General features: G+C 39.0%; 1 protein-coding gene across 2 annotated transcripts; it reads left to right on the top strand.

Moving 5' to 3' along the window:
* Positions 1-2000: 2000 nt before the first annotated feature.
* rhpn1 (rhophilin, Rho GTPase binding protein 1) lies at positions 2001-24262 on the top strand. 2 transcript variants are annotated; one of them, XM_033622824.2, is made up of 16 exons: positions 2001-2203; positions 2383-2476; positions 5041-5156; positions 12398-12526; positions 13278-13353; positions 14066-14143; positions 14324-14448; positions 15209-15375; positions 15764-15951; positions 16040-16196; positions 16655-16780; positions 17086-17280; positions 17365-17441; positions 18016-18162; positions 20584-20736; positions 20843-24262. In XM_033622824.2, the coding sequence occupies exons 1-16, from the start codon at positions 2184-2186 to the stop codon at positions 21053-21055; spliced, it is 2061 nt and encodes a 686-aa protein (XP_033478715.2). In that variant the 5' UTR covers positions 2001-2183; the 3' UTR covers positions 21056-24262. The 2 variants fall into 2 exon arrangements, with proteins under 2 accessions (XP_033478715.2, XP_033478716.2); XM_033622825.2 differs by having other exon boundaries at positions 20846-24260.
* Positions 24263-24383: the final 121 nt, after the last annotated feature.

Here is a 24383-nt window from a genome sequence, read left to right as displayed (position 1 = left end):
TGTTTCTATAAGCTGAAACAATTTCCCTCAGTGGAAACAAAGCTTTTATTTACACTTATTTCACAGCTAAGAAACAATAAATTGAGAAGACAGTAAAGCCTCCACTAAAATAGCATTTTAAGTCTTGTGTGTGATTTATCCTTCAGGGATTTATAGGCTACTTCGGGATTAATCTAGCTTTCATATGAGAAGAGGAAATCACCGCTCGTCGCTAGGCTAATAAAATGCCATAGACTTGTGCTAACAACGTTAGCATTTTGTATTTGTTTGGAAAACGTGTTTAGTATGACAGTTGTTTTGTCGGTGAATCTTGTGAGTTGTAATGGAGCCAAATTGTGTACCGTTATCTTTGTTAAACGTTGCTGTTGTCCCTGGTTTTAAATGAGAAGAGGAAAAGATCGCTAGACGCTATGGCTAATTTATACAATGTAAAATGCCATAGGCTTGTGTTAATAACGTTGTCATATTTGTTTGGAAAACGTGTTTAGTTAAAGAAAGTTGTTTTGTCAGTGAACTTTGTGAGTTGTAATGGAGCAAAATTGTGTGTCGTTACTTTTGTTAAATGTTGCTGTTGTCCCTGTTTTATATGAGAAGAGAGAAAAGATCGCTAGTTGTTAGGCCATTTTATACAATGTAAAATGCCATAGGCTTGTGCTAATAACGTTGGCATGTTTTATTTGTGGGGAAAATGTGTCCAGATTAACACAAGTATTTGTCTGTGAATGCTGCGAGTTAAAGTGAAGCCAATATGTGTACTTGTGTTTGAAATTGTCTCTGTTAAGCCATGTTTAATGTATGTTTAATATGTGTTTTGGGTGTGTTTTGAATCAACTAAACTTAACAGCACTTCACAGAAACCTCCACTGCTGACTAGCGTTTTGGAGGTGTAACTGCAGTGACACAGACACCACTGCACAAGTAAAAATGCTCAAAAGGGCAGAGGCGATGTGCGTAGGGTCTGCACACAGCTATAAATTCTGCTTTACTTGTAACTTGCAAAACAATGACTTGGTCCCACCTCTGCTACTAGGAGCACAGGGCTAGTTTGCATGAGAGCAATACTGGCTTGGACTGGTTTTTACTGTCAAATACCATGCATGCACCCTTTTGGAACCTTACATTAAAATTTAGGAAACAGATCACTGTAATCCTATTTTGTGAATAGACTAAGCTGCCTTTCATACATAACCTACCTAGCCTAATTTGTATTTAGCCTACACTTTGATGGAGATTCAGAATCAGAGTCAGCCTTGAAAGATTAATGTAAAAAGTTGCTTTATACAGTGAGGTAGGATATGACAGTGTATACAGCGTGCATGGATTTTGACAGTAATGATGTGCAGATGTTAAAAAGACTGTGTGTTGAACTACAAAACTATGCAATTAACATGTACAGTGGATGTGAAGTGTAACTGGGTTTTGGGGATTGTTCCTGACACTGTGACTCTCGTATAGAGTGATGGCCTGTTGAAAGAAAAAACATGTAACCATTTAAACTGGAAAACCTCTCTGCCTTTTAAGGAGTTAGGACCAATAAACACATATAAAGTGTCACATCATCTCTCTTCTCCATAGTATCTGTACAGCGTTTCTGTAAACTGGCAGAATTTTGGGCTGGACCAACACACTAACTATTTCTATAGATCAGGGGAAATGCAAAAGTAATTCAGCATTAAAATCACCACGAAAACAAAATAAAAAGGAAGTCATAATCATTTACATATATGTTTTCAGTCTTGTGGAGGAGGTGGAGCTTCTACAATCTTTTCGGAGCCCACACACAAGCCACAGCCCTGACGTTGCCGTAGCAACGGCCCGCGGAGTAGGGGGACGCCTGCAGTGACTCGTGATTGGTCAGATCAGGGCTGTCGTTCGGTCTTAATCCTCCCTCTGATTTGTTACATCTACTGTCGCTCTTACAGACTTCAACGTCATTGACTAGCTCCCACATTTGGGGCCCGCCTCGGTGAATAAGCTCTTGCAGCTGCACACAAGTCAGAAAAAAGCAGGCGGAGGAGGCGCTAGCGTAATGTAATGAGTTGAAGCAGGGTAGTTTTGAGGAGTAAAAAGTTGTTTATTTCACTCTGGTGTTGCCTGACCCGTGGAGCCTTGTCAGTACTTGGAATTATACAAAGTTGGAAGAAATGTAGGGACTTTTTGGCAGTTTTTGTCGTTGCCTCACGATGGAGGAACCTGCGACAAGGCAAGTGGTAAAACCGCGACTCATTAGCTAACCTAACTCACCAAATTTAGCTCAATATTGTCTTTTCAATGATGTCTAGTAAAGCTGGGAGCTGTCTTAAACATACATGGCGATATATAGGAAGTACGTCTAAACAGTGACACTTTGGAACGGAATTACATTGACATTACTGTCCACAGAGAGTTGGAGATGTCCCTGTCAGACGGTACCTCGGACGACGACATGCCCTTAATGTTACCCTCAGAGGGCAGCCACAGTGGGAGCATCCGCAAGGTGAGGAACCTGGACAAACACACACTCACACACATACTGTATAGACAAACACACACTTTGGGTATGAGATAAACATGAGGAAAGATAGGGGTCTGGATATCCCCCATAAGTTCTGGATGGCTCCTTAATATCTGCATAAATAGATGACTGCAGACTGTGGACTTTATGCCAAAGTACATACAGGAATAACTCTTTTTACTGTAGGTCCTACAAGTAGGTTAATTCGAAGCCTCATTAAAAGAGCTATGAGGCTTCACCTCTGGACACTTGGGGTCAGTAACATAAAAAACATGAAAGAACCCCTAACCCTCAAAGATGATATCTGTATTGGCAACTACAAGCTTTAAGTCTCACTTCCATATGATTTTTCCTGAGTATTTGGTTGATTTTGTTACCTTCTGCATCATTGTAAAATATAATAAATCAATAACAGAAATTATAAAAGTAACAAAAAGTAATTTTCACAACAATAGCAACATTGAGTCTTAGAGAGTCAACAATTGCCTAGCCTTGTTTTCTATTTCACTAGTAGAAAACAGCACTTCCATTGTACTGACACTGATATCATATCATTTATAGTATAGTACACAAAGTATATCAGGCAATAAGAATGTTCATATCCCTACAGTATGCCTGTTGAATTGTTTCTGGTTTACATCCCTGGTTTGAATAGGGAAAACACTGATGGAGAAATGAATGATTACAGACATGGTGCTCTTAAGCAAGGCACTTTACCTTGCTGAAATGGATGTAAGATTAGATTGTAGCGGCACCTTAAAAGATTGCATGTTTGTATCTGTGCTCCTGAAAAACAACACCTGTGCTTAGGGAAAGCCACCTGGACACGGAAGGGTTTTTGACACAGGCTTTTAGACTTTATCTGCCCTGATGTCGAGCAGCAGCCTCCATCCTCCTGCCCTCCTGATGGTTGAGCAGAGGTGGGAGCTCGGCCAGAATCCTAATCCACACAGGCACTCTGAGGATTACTTGACGTGTGCATGCTAAACAAACACCTTAACTGGGTGAGAGGGAACAAGAAAAGATAAAGGGAGAAAGAGTAAGAGAAAATGAGAAACGTCCATATGCTGTGCAAGTTGGCTGCGAGAGGGATAGAGAAGGTGATGGAGGGAGCCACAAGGATAAGGAAAGGGAGTATTCAGCATGTTTACAGTACAGCAGCTCCATCTGTCATGTTACTGTACATATGTTTACCCTTTAAGTGTGAAACAGTGGATCATTGTATGATAGATTGGTGATTTTAGTGAGTAGATGTTTAACAACCAGCTGTTTTGGTGTTGTTGGCAACAAGCCTGTTGAAGTGAGATTTAAGAGGCCTTTAAATCTTCAGATAGATACACAGCTCTGACATATCACCAGTTCCTTTTTCTATTAAACATATTATCCTTCTGTGGAGAAGGGTCTTCTCCTGCTGTACTATGCCAGGTTATTACCATGTTTAGCATCCACGAGGCTCTCCCCCTCCTGAGCGCCCACGTCTCTGACACGCTCTTTGACACACCCATCATCTCTGGCATGCTATGCTATTCATCATGGAGTTTTTGCTCTGATGCAAGTCTCACAGGGAGCTTTCTGTTTAGGCTGTACTGCCACCATAAAAGCTTTACAAATAAAGTGCTATAAGTGCTCTCTCTCTTCTAAAAGCAGACCAAACTCAGATCAAACTTTAAAATTAGACAGGGCTGATCAAATTTAAATCGAGATTTTGTGACTGTATTGTCTATTTATAACCTCAAATAGTAAGTGGGCGACATACTGTTTCTTCCATTTAAAAAAACAGAGGCTGAAAAACTGAAATCGAACAGTAAAACAAAGCAGCGCTGATGAAATGCAGAGCAAGATTTTGTTACTGCATTGCTTATTTCTCATGTAGCCTATTAGCTAACTGTTAAACTGTAATATGAGATTGTTTGTTACCAGCCAGCATCCACATTGTTTCCTGTGTCAAAAAGCCCAAGCCTTACATCACCTACCAGCAGGGGTGTTTATTGGTCCGGTGTGGTACAGTGCATTCTGGTAGTTGTAGGTTTTCTACCTCTTAAGCAAATGCCACAACCCTTTTCCTCTGTTTTCTTTGGTCATGCAGCACTAATTTCAAAAGTATTTGTGTCTTTCTAATGCAGAGACAGCCCAGTTTTATGAAAAGACAATTCTTCCAGCAGCGAAATCCTTCTTTAAGGCCATGTAAAGTCTACCATGTAGGCTCAACTTCACTCAGAAAGCCCTTAAGGGTTCACTTTCATTTATCCCTGTATATGTAGAATGTGTTTGCTGAATGTATCGACAAATAGGCTAAAGCAAACAATTCTCACTAAGTGAGATGATGAACAGCGAGTTTTTAAAAAAGTGTAACTGGTTATTTAAAACTTTGAGTTGGTAGTGAATGAAGTCCACTGTGAGAGATTTGTCTTTTTGGACGTCTTGCCTCTGCACCTGTTGCGGAAACAGCCTTTACTTCTTCGGGGCTTAAAATGGTCAAAATTGTTGTTGTAATTTAGCACTTCATCACTTACTCTGACTCCTCTGTGTCTTTATTTTTTCTGCAGGGATGTGATCCTTTTGCCCAGACTCAGCGCAGTAAACTGCAGCACTGGCGAGCTCGCATCAACCAGCAGATCAACAAAGAGATGCGCATGAGAGCAGGAGCAGAGAACCTGTTCAGGTGAGGTCATGGGACAGATCAAATGGATGTTTTTCTCAATAATATTTTGGGAAGTTAATAAAAGTTAATTTTGGTGTAGATTCATGTGTTGAGGGACTTTCTCTGCATGAAACATTTTTTAAGCAAGGTGCATCTCTACTTCACTGATCCTGTTTCAAGACAGTGCCACCTGATTCATTAAAATAAGTGAAATTATGTTGGAAATGAGTCAACATTTGGGATGGTGTTGTGTTTCTTACCTGTTTGTGAAAATGGATTTTAAGACACAATAGAGGGGTAAAGTATCTTTAAGGTTTGTGTTGGGTTATTTAAAAGTATCTAATGTTGTCACCTGGACACATTATTCATGGCATTTATTCAGATTTGAAAGGGCAAACTTTGTCCTGCATTAGCTTTTCCTCTCTAAGATGTGATGATGAATGCTATTCTGGTCTCCTCTGTGTTGGTGGCTCTTTGTTAGCTTGTTGGCTCTGTCACGTTTGTGTTGGTGTCTTGTGATGGCCAAAGGTCAGAGATCACTCCCCTCCAAAACACACACACACACACACCAGTGCCACCCAGTTTTATAGCTCTATTTGTGTGAACATTAAGCATGTTTGTATGTTTGTGTCTCCTCTTCCCTTTTTTCCCTACTATTAGTTTTTAACTCTTACAAAACAATAATTGAATAATGCAAACTTTTCAGCATTAACACCAGTGCGGCTGATCACCCAGCTGAACTGTGCTGGCTTTGTGTTTTAAAGCAGTTAACTGTCATCCACACAGCACACAAGAGCTTTATTGGTGAAGAAATGAGGGAAATGAAAAAAGAAACGGTGGCAGAACATCAAAGTATTCTCTCTGAGAACATTAGCGTCATCTTTATCCCCTCCAGCTTCTCTCCGTGTCTCAGTGCCTTTGCTTTCTCCCTCTGACTTTTTCTCAGGCTCTGCATGCTTGTTATCCACTTGGAGGTAGATCACTATTGAGCCTTAAAGTTTACATTTAATATATGTGCAAGCATTTGTTCTACACTTTTTTGTGGTAGTTTTGAGACATTTAAAGCAAGCACTGTGAACAACTCTCTAAAAACACACTCCTTTACTCATAAAGATTCAACTTGGGAGTAGAAGGAGGAGGAGCCACTTAATTAAAGCAAGAAGCTACTTTCTTCCCCCTAAGTGGTGCCATGTCAGAATCTAACAAGACCGACACAGAAAACAACAGTGTCTTTAATTAAACGACAACCAAGAGCACCCCTCATTATTATGCCAGGGTTTGTCTGGGTACAGCTAATTAAGTTTCACAAAGACCTTTCTCAGGGATAGATAGGTAAGAGATAACAGGCATACCACTTCAGATTAATTTCATTATTGTTTAGTCTCTTTGTTATTTAACTCGATAAATTTAGGAAGTGAAAAGTGCCCCCCATACATTCCCAGATTTCAAGGTGACATCTCTTAATCAGTCCTTATGCGTAACGGTATGAAACACAAAAATATTGTGTAAACAAATATATAAAACTAGAGCTGAAATGATAAGTTGATTCACTGATTAGTCAACAAAAAATTGACAGCTTTTTTGTTAATCACTTTATTGCCATCTGTCAAGCACAACACCCACATATTACCATGTTCTAGCTTAAGTGTGATGATTTACAGCTTTTCTTTGTTTGTGTGATAGTGAGTGACAGTGAGTTGTTTTTTTTTTACCAATTTATGACATTTTGCAGACCAAGCAATTAATTGAGAATATAATTGAATTAAATTATCGTTAGTTGCAGCCCTATGTAAAACAGAGAAAAGCATTCAATCTTCACATTTGAGAAGGTGGAACTGGTGAATTTCTGGCATTTTTTGTTTGAGAAATAGCTTAATCAGTTCTCAAAGTTGTCAGTACATTTTCTGTTGATTGATTAATCAAGTAATCAGCACTAACAGGCAGATTTGAATAGGCCTAATTCTGTAATGGGTATTGATCTGTTTTTCTTTTGGATCTTTCTTCCCAACTCCATTTTGACTGGATTTGGGCTGTTATTCTAAAAGGTGATGACTCAGTTTAGGGGAAATAAAACAAGCGCTCCTGCCCTTTATATTGGGACGATGGGTCACAGAGACAAAGAGGACCCCCCCCCCACACACACACACACACACACAGCCTGCTGGCCTGTAATCAGCCGGCTTTGTGTCCGCCTCCTGTCCTGTTCTCATGCAGAGATTCCCAACGGAGCCCCGGCAAGCTCATCCCCCACTTATTTGTCTGGCACTGTCAGACCTTTTCTTTTTTCTGTCCTCCCCCTTTCCGGTCAACTGGAATAGTCCACACACACACACACACATACACACTCTCACAAAACGTCTCGCTTTCACTTCACTCACTCTGAAACTGTTGTGGAACTGGGTCGTGGTATGAGTGCTGGTGGGTGGGAGGTGAATGGGAGGGGGGATGCTAATTGCAGATGAAAGAGGGGTTGTAACTCATCAGGGTTTGTGATTGGCTGATGAAGACGTCATGTTGTGTGCTGCAGGGTGTGTTTCTCTGTGGGAATTCAGCCGAGGGACAGTAACTAGTTTAATCCTGATCTGTTATTACAAAAATATCACAAGTTTCTGAAAAAAACAATTGTTTTCAGCTTCTCTGATACCTTATGTCTCTCAGTCAGTTCATACACTCAGAGTAAGGGATTTATTTTTTCCCCTTAAAAGCTCCAGCATGTTTTGCGTGCAAGTGGGTGTGTGTGAAGGGGGTATTTGGCAGCCCATTTAAAGCTGACTAATCAGATTGCCCTCGGCGTGATCCTAGATATAGGTGTGTGTGTGTGTGTGTGTGTGTGTGTGTGTGTGTGTGTGTGTGTGTGTGTGTTTCACTGAGGGAGGGAGTGACAGATGAAGAGAGAGGTGAAGGTAAAGTGGTCTAACTGGACAGATTAACATTATTTACAGAAGCTCAAAGGTGAGCTCAGCTGTGTGTCAAACGTGTCATGTGTCAAAGAATAAACAACTTTCAGTTTCTCCACCAGTCATTGACTACATTTACATGCACAAAATATCACATATTTTGCACTTATTCTGAAAAAGACAATATTCCTGATAAGCTGTTCACATGGCTAATGAAAAGAAATATTCCTCTAATACTCCTGTTTACATGCGATCGTGCATTTTCTGGTAAAAGTTTCCCAACATGTCGTTTATTACGTCAAACTATAGCAACGTGGAATGGCTGGAGCTGCTGTTATTTTGCTTCTTTGTATGGAAATATTATTTTTTCAAAGTGTCCTACCAGTGGTGGACTTGCTGGACAATGCATACGCCTCCTTTTTTCATTCCCTCAACCACCTTCTTGAAAAGGTCAGTGTTGCGATATTTGCACATATCCAAAAACCTGTTGATATCCAAATGTTTTATAGTGTTTAAAAGTATGTGTGTTTATCCTTCTTTTGGTCATGCATCTCTACTCAGCCTTGCAAACTGTTGGCAAGATGGTATGTGTTCAGTATATCCATGACAACACACAGAGCCAACCACAGAAAAGCAAGAGGCCGTGTGTCGCAAACTGCAGTAAAAACCGCTGTATACATGTCTAAATAATGCTATTAAAACCTGCATAATACCAGCATATCCCACATATCTTATTTGGAAAATGCTAAATTCAAAGTCCAAATTCTGAATATACATATATGTATATATATATATATATATATATATATATATATATATATATATATATATATATATATATATAATATACTGTTTACATGATATGCATCAATTTCATATTATTTTCATATTCAAGATAATAGTAGAATATACAGTAAGTGTGCACATAAAAATAGCCAGTGACTGTCATGACAAAAAGCAAACAGAAGCAAAAAGCGTTCTCCCTGAAACAATGTAAAATACTGTTTTAGGAACAGTTTGTGTAGCAGTTGTACAAAGTAGGAAAGGGTGCAGATAAAGCAGATGAGTGCAAATATTAATTTATCGATAAACAGATATGCAAAGACTGTTTCCTACGTGAAACCAGTCATGTCTTAAAATGCACTAACTCTCCATTTTGTTCCTTTCCTGCAAGTTATGCTTTAGCTGCCAGTATTTTTAAATTGGAGTGTCTGCATTGATCAGCATAGTTAAACACCCTGACAAATGGAAACATACTCAGAGGAGAAGTTCTAGCAAGATTGAGAAATAAAGTAAGAAATAGTTTTAAAAAAGCTTAAGCAGTGGAGTAACAGCACCTAAAGTTATTGATGTTGTAAGTAACATCAATAATGTATATGCCGGATAAAAAAAAAAAGACAGGTTTGACTTACAGTTGAATTAATAGGTGTCTAACTTTAACTTGGAAGAAGTGATGATACTAATTTACAGGAATAGTTTGTCCACAGAATATTTGTTATTAATCACCTTCCTTTCATGCAAGTTGAGACAAAAGTGACCTTTGCATGAACACAAGGTCTTATGATGCAAACATGCGCTCAGGAAGTGAGAGGAAAAAAAAGAGAGAATAGAATTTACAGGAAACTTGACAGCTTTTGATGAAAAGCAAACACCTTGTGATCAAGATGTTGGATTTGTGTACAAATTATATCTTCAGCTCTTATAGTTTGTTTACAGAGTGTGTGAAGTGTTAATCTTTAACTTGTGTGCTGTGTATGACCCAAAATGTACTCACACCTTGTCAGATTGCCTTTGGCCTTGACAGCCGATGTGTATCTTTCCTCCCAAAATCTTCCACCTGATGATGCATTTAATGACTCATTCAGCACAGAGACCTTTAATCTTTAAATGTGATCAAACTGAGAGTGTCTGAAATCAGGAAAACTGTCTATCAGTGTTTTCAATATGAAGATTTTATACAGAAAGAAAAAACATTGATTTGTGTCTCTTTTATCTTTACCTCATTTGTTCCTCTTTTGAAAGTGTGGATTTATTGAGAAGCCATTCAGAATGATGCATTCTTGTGCAAAATATCGGTTATTCTGTGAATTGAGGGCCGTTTTTCAAGTCTGTTAATCACAAATGTCTACGGTCATTTGGTCCACTTTGTGCTGTAGACACACACACTTCTATCATATCATTGAGCCAGTGAAATTAAGTGTTGCATAATTAGGAAAGTTTTCTGGGCAAGTGTATATTATTAGTTACCACGACAACTCAGGGATGCCTCAGACTTCCAGGAACACTGTGTGTTGTTGACCTTAGACTCCCCCCAGCAGTGTGAGCTGGCTTTACTCAACACTAACACCCTCCCCATGTGATTGGAGGAGGAGTTGAGAGTCTTGAAGTGAATGAGCAGAGGATGATGGAGGAGAGAGAGGGTGGAGAGATGAGATAGTTGCATAAATTAAAGACGGGCTTTTTGTCTAAGAAAAGTCCGTCTCTTTGGGTGTTTACAGTGTCATGCTTACATCCATGAATGCAGAGTTTGACTTGCACCTCTCAGTTTTTCATGGTGGATTGTCATATTTGTGATGTTAAGCTTTGTATCTGTAATAAAGCGAAGGACATACAGTAAGACAATGTCCTCTGACATGTAGTACTGTTTTATATAGCCGTGTGCCAGCATTTGTTTTCTTTAAGTTGGTAAGCTAAAGCTCCACGGTGTAGGATTTAGTGGCATCTAGAGCTGAGGATGCAGAACTGAAAATTCTTCCTCGTGCCAAGCATGTAGGAGAACTGTGGTGGCCAATGTGAAAATGCAAATGGCCCCTTCTAGAGCCAGTGATTGATTTGTCTGTTCTGGACTACTGTAGAAACACACCAGTGGAAAAGAACCTGCTCCATATGTAGATACAGTATTAACGGCTCATTATAAGGTTATGAAAACACCACAAGTCCTATATTTTCAGATGATGTTATATACAATCTCTGTCAATAGATGCCTGTAAATCCTACACACTTGACTGTTTCAGCATAAGCCTGACTATAGGAATGTCAGATTTCATATATTTGGTCAATTTCAGATCTCTGTATTTTCCATTGATAAATGAGAGGTATCAGTTATATGAGCAAAAGGTGAGAAGAAGAATAAGGTAGATGCACATAAAAATCAGAATCAAAATTCTGGTTTATTGCCACGTAAGTTTTTACATACAAAACATTTGCCTTGGTGTTTGGTGCATAAGAATAAAGAAAGAAAGCAAGCAACTACTGCAAAAATCATGGAAATTCACAATATACTATGAATAATTGTGCAGTTTTGTATATTTAGTTTAGATCTTTGATTGGGCTGGCCTGACAGGCCCAGGCCAGGCCGTAATTTCTCAGCATTCCCCCTGGCTTGAATTGGGTTGGGTGCGTGCTAATTTCCCTCTTTCTATGTGAATTAAAGAACACTTAAATTTCACTTTCACTATGCTTGGCACTTTGTTGCTTTGTCTCTTCAGAGAGAGCATCCAGAACTTCTGTCACTGGTGTTCTGAATGACTGCATGGTAGATTCCAATAGCACTTTGAGTGTGCTTTGGCACTTGGGGTGACTGTTCAGGAACACACCACGCATCCCATATGTCTGTTAAAGACTATAGTTGACTATAGTTTGTAAAGATGTATTTTTTCAGTGGAAATTCTGGTTTTTCAGTGGGCTTTGGATCAAAACTGCTGCCATAGTTCTGGCTTGGGCCAGGCTTGGACAAAAACTGTGGGTTCATGTAGGGTTGGGCCTGATTTTCTGGGCCCAATTAAATCTAGAATTTAGTTACAGTATACTTTATTAAACCTCACAACAAAGAATTGTTTGATTAATACTTAAGTCTCTAAAATAATGTCCTCAATTCTGAAACTGCTGATCATTTTACTATCCATTTATCTGCAAGTTAGTTTTTTTTAAATTATAATTTCTCTTTCCAGATTAATTGATTAGTCACTTACTTGATAACACAAGCCTTTATTAATCCCACTCCGGGGAAATTAGCAAATGTAGAATTTCAAGTTCCCAGAGCAGAGGTTGACATCCTCAAATGTATTGTTTTGTCAGACTACAGTCCAAAACTGAAAGATATTCAGTTTTTAATGATAGAGAAGAAAGCAGCAAACCTTCAGGTTCTCCAAAGAGCTCTGTTAAGATGGATTCTGGCCTAATTTAAGGACATTTTAATTATGGAATGCATTTAGTTTAGGAGGGACCTTCTCCTGGTCTATGGCAAGGACTCAGAGTGGCATATTGTCTTTGAGTAGAGTCATGACAACTCTCCTTTTCTCCTCACACACATTGAAAATGGAAGTCAAAAATAATAAGAGATCTGATATGTGTTAATTTCTGCAGGGCAACGACCAACAACAAGGTGAAAGAAACCGTTGCTCTGGAGCTCAGCTTCGTCAACTCCAACCTGCAGCTGCTGAAGGAGGAGCTGGAGGAGCTCAACAGCAACATGGAGGTCTACCAGACAGACAGGTATCATATACACACACACACACACATGCACACACAGTCACACACACAGCCCGTCTATAAACCATGGCTCATTTAATATTTGCTCCATGAATTCCAGGTCACTCTCATTAGTCTAATGAGAATTATAATTGGAGAAAACAAGCATCCATTACATTTTTGTATTCACACTGTGCACTGTGTGTGTCTGCTCTTGTACCTCTGTCTTTGTGGGGACCAGTTTATGTTACAGACCTGGAGAGTAAGGACATTTTTGTAAAACTAGGACATTTTGTTGAGCTTTTTGCAGGTTGGGATTTATCTTAAGTTAGAATTAGGTTTCAGTCAGTGTTGTTGGCTAGGTAATTACATCAGTGAGGGTCCTTACAAATATAGAAGTACAAATGTGTGTATGTGTGCTGTCCTTCACGGCCAGGAGATTTTTCCTTCTGCAGCCCGGGGTCATTGGAAGGGTAAATCCCCTGATTAGAGTGTCATTAATGGCCCTGTGGCGTGTGTGCGTGTTTTGGTTCATTGTGAATGGAAGGGTGTGACTGTAGGGGGAGTCAGGGGCGTAAGGGTTAATACTTGGCTTTAGCTTTGCCTATTAGCAGGATGAGGCACTGTGCAGTGAGCCTGCTGGGTTTGAAGACTAGCAGATGGCAGTGCTGGCTTGACCATTGCTATAACCTGTACTGTGTTTACATGTGGGTGTTTACATATAATGTGTGGAAGATTACACACACACACACGCTGTATTTATTTCTTTTCACAGTGATGCTATCAACGTTCCCATGATCCCACTTGGATTAAAAGAAACCAAAGAGGTGGACTTCACAGTCGCTATCCAGGTGAAGACAACATATTTACAAATATAAACAATACAAACATAGAGATCTGAGTGAAACAGTGAATATTGTATTCTAAAATATTAAAACAAGGTAGAGGAGGAACACTATTACCTTTATATTACAAGAAGTGTTACAGCTTTGACACATCTGTGGCTGGGTCTGTCAAATCCCTGTGAACACAGTATCAAGAACACCTCAAGGGAATTTCTTCAAATTTGGCACAAATATTCACTTGGACTCAAAGATGAACTGAATTGATTAGTTTTTGGTGGTCATAGGTCAAAGGTCAAGGTTACTGTTACCTCACAAAATATGTTTTTGGCCATAACTCAAGCAATTCATGTGCTAATTATGACAAAACATCACACACATGTCTAATAGGATAAAATGACAATGTTGGGACAGTTTATATCCAAAAGGTCAAAGGTCAGCTTAATCGGGACATCATAATGTTCTGCTTAAAACACTTTTTTGGCCATTAATCAGTGTCATATCTCAGGATCAGAAGGGGAAGTATTTGGACATGGATGTAAACTGTAGAGAAACTTAACTGGTGCACGGAGGCATACAACCGCAGGGCAGTAATTCTAGTTTTTGTCTTACATATTTGTTGAAAGGGTACTGAGGTCCTCTACAATTTGTTTAAATATTAGAGAATATCTCAACTGTGAAACAGATTTGTCATCATGTAACTGTCTCTCTCCCCTCACAGGACTTCATCTGTGAGCACTACGGAGAGGACAGCTCTCTCTACAGCAAGGAGATCAAAGAGCTTATGGAGCTCAGACAGGTTAATAAATGCACTCATACAGCTCCATACAAACGGAATCTTGATCTAGTTGGAATTGCTGCCAGAGATAATACAACTGGAAAAAGTATAAATGGTCTGAAATATGTTATAAAATTGCGGTCACCTTGAAGTATTGTCTGACATTAGATGTATATTTATGTGTGTTATTATTTGGGTCAGGCCATGCGTACACCCAGTCGTAACCAGGCTGGGCTGGAGCTCCTGATGGAGTACTACAACCAACTGTACTACCTGGACCAGCGCTTCTTCCCTCTACACAGGAACCTGGGTGTACACTTCCATTGGTACGACATGAGCATTTATTCATTCATTCATTCTTTGTAACTGCTTATCCTAATACAGGGTTATGGGGAAATGGAGCCTATCCCAGCTTTCATTGGATGAGGAACGGGGTACACCCTGGATAGGTCACCAGACTATCACAAGGCTAGGACATGAGCACAGTGTTAGAGATGTAAAAGTCTGAAGGTTGTATGTATGGGGGTGTCACAGCTACAAAAAACATCTACTTGTGTAAATGCTGATACAACAAATAAATTAATGTGTTAGAAACCCTGCATACTGCATTACGCAGTTCTTAGGACATTATATATACTATAAGTTTTTGTGTAATTTTTGCATGCTGTATTTCCTTTTTAATGACATTTTTTGTGACATACTATAGCCTATTCAGTTTGACTCCTGTCCGTCTGGCCACACATAGCCGCTATTTACACTGAATTTTATTCACTGTAATCTTGTCTTGCTGATTATTAATTTATTATGTTATTATTATTTTTATTATTTATTTTTATGTTACTTTATGCTTTATCTCGTTGACTGTTATTTTCTCTATCTTTGCCTGTAAGGTAACCTTGAGGGTCTTGAAAGGCGGCTAAAAATAAAATCTCATACTATTCAAGTCTGATGTAATAGTCTGCAAAGACAAACTGTAACATGCACCTGTCTAAATACTGTATACGTGGACTGGTTGATGAGACAGTTAATAATGACACAAGCAAAATGCATGCCAATTTATTTTATTCCTCCTCGTCTGTCCCTTAGGTACGATTCTCTGACAGGCGTTCCGTCATGTCAGCGTACGTTGGCCTTTGAGAAAGGAAGTGTGCTGTTCAACATCGGTGCTCTTTACACACAGATCGGAGCACGGCAGGACCGCTCTGCAGCAGCTGGCATAGACCGAGCCATAGATGCCTTTCAGAGAGCTGCAGGTAATGAAACAGCAGATACTTACCTGAATGCTCCACAATTGGATCACAAGGAAGTAAAAACAGTTTTCCTCATCATTTAATCTGTCCATTATTTTCCTCAGTTATTAGATTTATTCTATCCATTGTCAAAAAAAGTGTAGTGGCTATTACAAGAGCCGAGGGTGACATATTCAAATTGCTTGTTTTGTCTGACCAAAGCCTAAAACTTTCAGTTTACAATGATGTAACAGAGAAAAGCAGCAAATACTCAAATATTAGAATCTGAGATAAGCGCATGTCTGGGATTTTTTACTGATAAATGACTGTCAATCAAGTAATTGATTGTTTAATTGACAAAATAATGCTGTTTTGCATACTTGTGTTTTCCTTGTGTGTGTGTTATTTTTAGGTGCATTTAATTACCTTAAAGAGAATTTCTCCAACGCTCCCAGTCTGGACATGAGTGGTCCGTCGCTCTGCATGCTGGTACGTCTGATGGTTGCCCAGGTGCAGGAGTGTGTGTTTGAGCGTGTCACACTTACCACAAAGGACACACACTTCACTTCCCAACTCCGCCTGGCACAGGAAGCTGCACGGGTGAGTTAACATGTCTTTGGTTGTGCTGTGTTGTTACTGTTGATATCTTGTAATTCTCACTCTGTTTGTATGTGTGTGTGTCCTGTAGGTGTCAGATGTCTACTTGTTAGTGCAGCAGACCATGACGCAGCCTCTGATGAAGGACTATGTGCCATTTTCTTGGGCATCCATGGTTCAGGTCAAATCTGAACACTTCCGTGCCCTCTCACACTACTACGCAGCTGTCGCACTCTGCGATCACACATGTAAGTCTCACCAAAGCATGTTTTAATTTGAATGAACTTTATTTCCACGTTAAAAGAATGCTTTAAAGTAAGAGATTAATACATGAATACATACACATACAAAAACACACCTACAGTATAGACATACTGTATGTTGTACATGTACAGCTTAAATACACTGTGCAGAAGTGGTGGCAAGCTGACTCCTTCTACAAAGAGCTTCCTTAAAACTAAAAGCAAGATAAAGAAATTACAATAATAATAAATAATGGAGGACAAAAACAGTTAACACTACAAAACCCGATCCATATTATCCATACAGACTTTGCCCAGTTCAGATGGTGATATTTTGACTAATGCGCCTGTACACACTTAGACTTATATTCAGCCGCTGAATTCAATGCTTACCCTTTGATCATTCTTACCTAACTGTATCAATTGCATCTACACATGTTGATTTGGAATATCTTGTTCTGTAGTATCTGCTGAGGAGGACGAGGGTGATGAGGAAGCAGAGAAGGCTTATCTCCAGTTCTATGTCAACGTTCCTGCCGGGTCAACACTCAGCCAGGTTTTACAAGACCCTGAAAAAAGAAGAAAGCTTGGTGAGTTCATGGAATATGCGAGAGCGAGAGACACAGAGAGACAGACATAGAGAAGCACTCAGCTGTGACTTTCAGAAAGTTCAATGTGGTGGAGGTCATTATAAAGAACATCACCGGGTAGTTGCTTTGAGTAGTAAGTACATTTCTGTGAAGGTCAACTTTATGCAAACATCAGGGATGTAATGTTCAAAGGATTTAAATATTTTCTAGCATTTTTTTCGATTTGGTTAATTTTATCTGCCACATGTGCCACTCTGGGTCAAAGTAATATGCACACACATTAATGTCTGTCTACATGTATGCAGGTAAAGCTCACCTGCGGCGTGCAGTAATCAGACATGAGGAGGCCATGCGTGTCCACAGTCTGTGTAAGATCCTGAGGAAGATGGACATCCTGCAGGACGTGCTGTCTCTCACACACAAACGCTCCTTGGATAAGTACTCGGAGCTGGACAGAGAGGACGACTTTGATGAAACTGCAGAGGCTCCAGAGATACAGTGTAAGTGTCTGTTTTAAGTCATATCAGTACATGTGATTCTGTGGTTTAGTAACAGTAAGTGATTGTGGTTTGTTCTGTTGACAGCTCAAACCCATCAGAAACCAGAAATAACTCCAACCAACTTTGCTACAGTTCAAGTTACTGATATCTTCCAAAGACTGGTAAGACATATTCACTGTAACAACAGTCTAGCATTCAGGGAAATGCACAGTCATGCTGCCCCACATCAATTGTAAACCCAATTAAAGCCATATTTGCACAGGACTAGTATTACCTGAGGACCTTTGGTAACTTGTAATAGTTGTGGAGGTCGTCTGATCTTATACCATGCACCTCTGCGATGCCTGTAATTTGTGACACCACAGATTACCCACCATATTTTGCCAAACACAGAGGTCATGTGATAATATTAGTCCCATGTGATTTGGCATCTTGGTCATTTGGGGTCCTATGTATGTTTTCTGTTTTCTCTGCGCCTCGTTTCTGCCTCTTTCTCAGTCGAGAATTACAGAGGTTGCACTGGCAATCATAAATGAAAGTTTTGACAGCATTTTGGATACAGGAGGTTCATCTGGCTACACAGCATGGATACCTGTTAGCAGAAAAAGCAAGCTCAAAACAATTTCTAAATCCCCAGGTAATACTGTTCCAGTGCTAATAGGACTTAAAATAATTTTAAAAAACTGCAGCATCTTCTGGTACCTGAGTTGAAAATGACTCTTCACTATGCTGCAGGGACCTCTGTCAGTGTTTTGTGCTCGGGCTCGCTGGGGTCCGGTACGTGTGATCTGCCTGCAGAGGAGGGAGGGCGGACTAGGTCTTACACTCAGAGGAGACTCCCCTGTCCTGGTGGCTGGAGTGGTGCCTGGAGGGTGTGCAGCGGTAAGACAAACTCCACTGACCTTTATGTGCGTCATTTAGAGCACAGCTGCTCATATTCCACATCCTATAGAGGTATGAGACTGTTCGAAGCAGGAACAAGAAATTTCCTCTCACAATTACTGTACTTGTAAACATCAGATTTTCAGAGCAAAAAATGCAATGCATGGTGATGGATTTGTCTCAGTATTATATTTGTCAACGATGACAATTGTTAAACAATCTGTATGTTCATGTGTGATCTACAAATGTAAAACACCTTCCACAAATACAACAAATGATTTGTAAATTCAAAAAAATACTTTACAGATATAAAACACAGCTGCAATTACACAAACAAATTCCACAAATGAAAAATAATAATAATCAAGTACAAATACATGAAAAGCATTTATGAATATCCTCCTAACATTTACAGCATTGGAAACAGTTATTTGTGAATCCACTTTTCATTTGTGAATCTCAATTCTATACTTGCGAATTTGTGGCAAGTTTTTTTGTGTGTGTGTGTGTGTGTGTGTGTGTGTGTGTGTGTAATTTTTAGAATTTGTTTGCATATTTGCAGATCTGTTTTATATTTGTTAAGTATCTTTGTGAATTTACAAATAATTTCTGGAAGGTGTTTTATATTTGCAGATCACACGTGAACACATGAATTGTTTATCTGCTCACATGAATGATACCGAGACAAATCTATCTCTATATTTGTGTATTAGCAGATCTGTTATATATTTGCAAAAAAGTTTTGTGAGCTTACACATCTACTTGGTGTTTGAGCAAGGTGTTTTATACTTACCTATTACACAGTAACTCAGTGGTTGTTGATCTGTTCACACAATTAATACTGAGACAAAGGTATTTCCATACAGTGCATCAGCACTATCTTCCAACCAATTTCCTTCTTTCTTATTTTGAGGTATTAATCCATATCCATAATCCATCCATCTTATTTGAGTTTTCTCTCCATTTATATCTCCTTTTAATGCTGGAAAAATATATAAGCTGCACTTGTTGCACAAGGGCTGTATCTCTCTGTAAACAACAGTGGAGAGTGTCTTGTGCCAGCAGGAAACTCAATAATCTTTTTTTTTTCGTGGAGACATAAAATCCATTGCAAATCTGTTTAAACTGAATTAAATTAAATATGCTCCTGGGTATTTTTTAAATCTCTTTTTCTGGAAACCCTGGAAACAGTGTGCCTTTTGTTGAATCTAACTTACAATCATCATCATCATCGTAACAGTTTCAGTTATTAATGTATATGAAAGCTGCAATAATTAATTTCTGACCACTAGAGAGCTTAGAGGAGACAGCAAACATGTAAATAGAAACTCATGTAAGCTTTTTAACAGTGCACCCTGTGTGGGTGGGAACAGTCTAACTGGAGTTTCAGACAGCAAACCACAAGTATAACTTGTAGTTGTTGATATAAAAAATGCCTCACTATGTTTAAGGGTGTAAATCATTAGTTTAGTGGTGATATTACGTTGATTCTTTGGACAACAATATGATATTTGCTGATATCACAAAGTCTGCCACAATACGATTCAGTTTGATTCAGTACAGGGGTCTGTGATCGGTATGAGACAATATCATATACCCATATAACACAGTCTGTTACAGAGGAAGCTCTCACTGCTTTCTAATTTACTTTTGGCCATAAAAGATAAAAACAATACATAAATAATGTAAATGATTGTAATAGTTAAGTACAGTAAAGTTTTTACCTCAGACTATGATCTTTTTCCTTAAACGTCACAGTTATCTGACTTAAAGCCCTAAAGACAAACTTCTCCCAGCAGTCATAAAACATGGATTAATAACAAGATTTTCATAGGATAAACAATTGGGTTTTTTTTGTCAGTCACCCATTATTAGCCTAAGCACCTTTATATTGCATAAATTATCCTGGCAGCTAGTGCAGTTTTACCTCTGCGCATAGCTTACCAAATTATGTTATTTATACTTTTTATTATTCACCATTGGTTTAAGTCACTGCGTCTTCCAACAGAACAGCATGGTTGAATTTCAGCCTGTATGCATGTTTTTTCAGCCGAACATTGTTTAAATAGAGCAGTTAATGTTAATGTGTGCTTTGTCTGTTGACCCATTTTCTCCAAAATTTAAAATATTTCCACACTGCTGATTCATCCCTGAGTAAATAACATTATCCTCTTTGTTTTCCTGCTGTTTGTCATTATCCGCCTGGTACTGTTTGGCAGTGATACAGAATTTCAAAATAAAGGCGCATCCTATAAATGATGATATGGGTTGATGTTTTTACTTTGCATCTCTGATAGTAGGTCATTGATCATTAAATCAATATATCAAACCAGACTGATGGGTCGTTAGACTCCTAACAATGCTGTGATAAACAAATAATGTGAGTCTTCACTCCTTTGCTGATGTTTGTGTGCTGCGCAGGAGGCTGGACTAAGAGAAGGAGACTACATAGTAGCAGTTGACGGACAGGATTGTAAATGGGCCAAACACAGCGAGGTGGTCCACATGCTAAAGAGCTGTAGCGACAGAGGAGTGGAGCTCAGTGTGGTGACATTACACTCACATGATACACAGGTAAGTCATTGTGAGTGTAAGTGTGTGTTTGGGATGTCAGTGACTGCTGTTTGAACATGTCTGTGCTTACCTGTGCAGTGACTAAGACATTACCTGTGTGTGTCAGCAGGTAGAGAGGAGGACCATAATGCTGTCACACAGCAGTGATAAGGAAAATACTCGGCAGTGTCTGCTGGGTGGAGCTAAGGGTCAGAGCTCCGCCTCCTTGTTGAACTGGAACAGGAAGAAGAAGAGGGAAGGAGGCGGGGTCACTAAGAGACTAGGAAGCACTTTCAGTTTGTCATTCGGAAGCATCCGAGACACTGAGGCCATGTACTGAGACATGACAGCAGAGGAACCACTCAGGGAATCACAGCAGTGGAGCACAGGTTACGATCAGGACCGCATTCAGACTGACAGTAGTGCTGCACCAAGAAGCATCAGCAGGGGATGCTGCTGCTGCTGCTGCTGCTGCTGCTGCTGCTGCAGCTGCAGAGAGCTCTGACAAAAAGCACAAGGTTACTCCAGTAAAGTTGTTTCTGGCTTCTTCTTCTTGCTTCAGCACATTCCAGTGTATCCGGCAGCTTTGCTGGCCATACAAATATGTGGAAGCACACATACCAGGTAGAACACCTTCTGACATGTAGCTTTTAGCTAATTTTTACCTTTCAAGTGAAGAGCCTATTGCTGATGCCATAACTTTCAAGGGTTGAACAGTCCTGCCTCTGAGGAGCATGCCGTACTCCTCTGTGCAGCTCTGTGTACTGCCTTGCAGCCTAAAAGTGTGTTGAGACAGAATGCAAGGAAAAGTTTAGATGCAGGATGCTCTAAATTCACTTTGAGACAGGACTGGGTTTGTAAAGATTACAAACTGCCATGCTGTTGCTCCTGCATCACTCTGTGCAAAAAAATTTACAAAAATTGACTGACAAAATGTGTGATGCACATGCAGGGCTGGGCAAGATATCGATATTATATTGATATTGTGATGTGAGACTAGATATCATCTTAGATTTTGGATATTGTAATATTGTAAATCTTTTCAGAGTTCTAAAGGCTGCATTACAGTCAAGTGATGTCATTTTCTGAACTTACCAGACTGCTCTATAGCTGTTCTACTTTTTGCCTTTACCCACAGAGTCTGAATCTTTGAATCAGAAATTCTCTTGAAGAAAAAATGTAAACATTTGTTGGAAATATCAATCAGCAAAATGTGGGACACATGGCCATTAAAATGAAAGGAGCAGAGAAAACAAAAATGTATTTGCCAGTCTATTAATCTCTTAATAGTAAATCTTAAATTTGACATATTTTCTCACTACACCAATAACTTAGATTGTGATGCTAACTGAATACAACACGATTGTCATACTCATGCACAAGGAGGTGGAGGGGACAGCGACAACATTCGGAGATTTACAAGCAGCGTCTTTATTCCTAAAATCTGTGGAAAATCTGCAGAGTTCTGTGAGCACAGATTCTGTATGTGCGTGGTCATTGTATTCACATTAATGATGATTATTTATCAAAAATGTTATGAAACACTAATTGTCAACACTACAATGTCGGCGCAATATAGATATCAGGGTATTTGGTCAAAGATATCAAAATATTTGATTGTCTCCATGTCGCCCAGCCCTATGCGCACAACTTTTGTTGTACATCTTTCAGTGGTTGAACTTCACTGTGAGACAGGAAGCCACTGAGAGTCAAAGGATTATTTTGAATATTACTGAACTTGATTTGATTTTTTTAAGCAAACAACTGACAGTTACTTTAAAAATAATCATTCCAATCAACCAGAGACTAGTGAATAAATAAATTAACTAACAGGCTAACAGTAAGTCCAGGGCCAAGGGCTCACAAACAAAAACCCAACCTTGTAAGTCTTAACCATGCTTACAACTTGTGAATGTTGAGATCTAATGGGACAACAAAGAAAAGGTTTCAGCTTTTGTTCTAACTCAGATTCAGATAAGCAATATTAGTACAGTGCTGTTGGAGATTACTCTGATATGGAATCGGGATTAACAAAAAATGAGATGAGTCCACCTTTATCGACTAAGTTTAATGCTCACTGGATGTCTTATGACACAAACAAACCTATTTGGATCTAATCTTTTTAAGACCGCACCCAAGCAACATTAGATATACCCCCATCCTATGTCTTAGTGTTGATGCTTTAGAGAAGCAGATATTTAATCACTTTCGCTTCCTGTATCGGCACAGTACGGCTAACAAATCTGGACTACTTCTGTCTATATAATGTGTCCAGTGTGTGCTGCGGGTGACACAATGCTATGTGACACAGCTGGCAATATCTGCAGTGAAATTAAGTAAATCACTGAAAGCTCCTTTGCTTAACTTTAGACAAAGTATATGTATTGTAACATTAATGTACTGATGGAGAAAGAATTGAAAGGGCAGTTCAGAATTAGAAACAAGTACCATGTTTTTTGTGTCTTACATTATCCCTAAGTGGTGTCTGAGATGACAGAACACTGTAACAGTCACCTGTTTAACCACTAAAGTGCTCCACATTTGGATCAGCTCATCCACTTTGCATTACTAATGAATATGACGATGATGTTCTTGCAGAAATATTTGTGTTTAGTTTTGTCATTTTTAGATAATTAAAAGCACTTCAGAGGTTTTGGTCCAATGTTTGGTAGTTTTGATATTTTTAATGCACTGTGAATATTGAAAAGGACAAATCTCATGTTAATAATGTAGTCCTGACTTGATGTTTTAATAATGACCATGAAACACACAAATACTCTTGTGTGTATTTGAAATGTAGTGTCTTAGATCTGTTGTGTCCTTACTGGTTTCTGAGAGTGGTCCAGCCACTGTGCTGTGTTCCAGTTAGCCAGTATGAGGAACAATAGATAAGGATGTTAGTGGGAAAATGTTTTTATTATTAACAGTGTTTGAACTTTTTGTAAGATTTTGATATATCTAGAAATGTGAGAATTGTAGCACATTACTCGTTGGTCCAGCTAAAAATTGATGCTGTGTTTTCTTTTGTTTTGCCATGGCCTGTGTGTGTCTTTGTTTTCTTTCTGTACAATGTTTGTGCCATGGCGGTCCATAGTGGTGAGTACAGAAAGCCGGAGGGGACAGACAATTATATGTCATTCTCTTTTAACATGATCACAACTGTCACAAAAAAGTGTTGACAGTTTACACCAACATTACAAATAGTAAGATCTTTTTAATCCTCATAATCATGACATAAATATCAGATTTCAAGGAACCAAGTTTGACATGGTATGATAACAAAGTATCTTCTTGTTGACGAAAAACTGGTACAATCTTTCCTGCTCAGCTTTCTGCACTCTGTATGTGTGAGTGAGTAAATATTTGTCAAAATTGTTGTGAAGGAATATTTTTTTTCCTTCTGTTTGTGTCTTTGACTCGATATCTGACCATCCCTTATTGACTGCATTTGGGGATTTGCACACTATTTTTTCATGTATAAATACAATAAAAAAAAGTGAATAATAATAAAGACTGTGAGCTGCATCTGTTTGAATGCTCCTGACATGTTGTGACAAGTTCACTCTGCTCTCACTGAAAACTACCTCAAACTTATAGTAGTTATATCCAGTTAATGCAACGGCAGATGTCTCTACTATGGTAAATTATTACCACTAGGGGGCATTAAA

Source organism: Epinephelus lanceolatus, chromosome 6 (assembly GCF_041903045.1).
Source record: "Epinephelus lanceolatus isolate andai-2023 chromosome 6, ASM4190304v1, whole genome shotgun sequence".
Classification (NCBI taxonomy): Eukaryota; Metazoa; Chordata; class Actinopteri; order Perciformes; family Serranidae; genus Epinephelus; species Epinephelus lanceolatus.
This window is presented reverse-complemented; position numbering and strand designations above follow the sequence as displayed.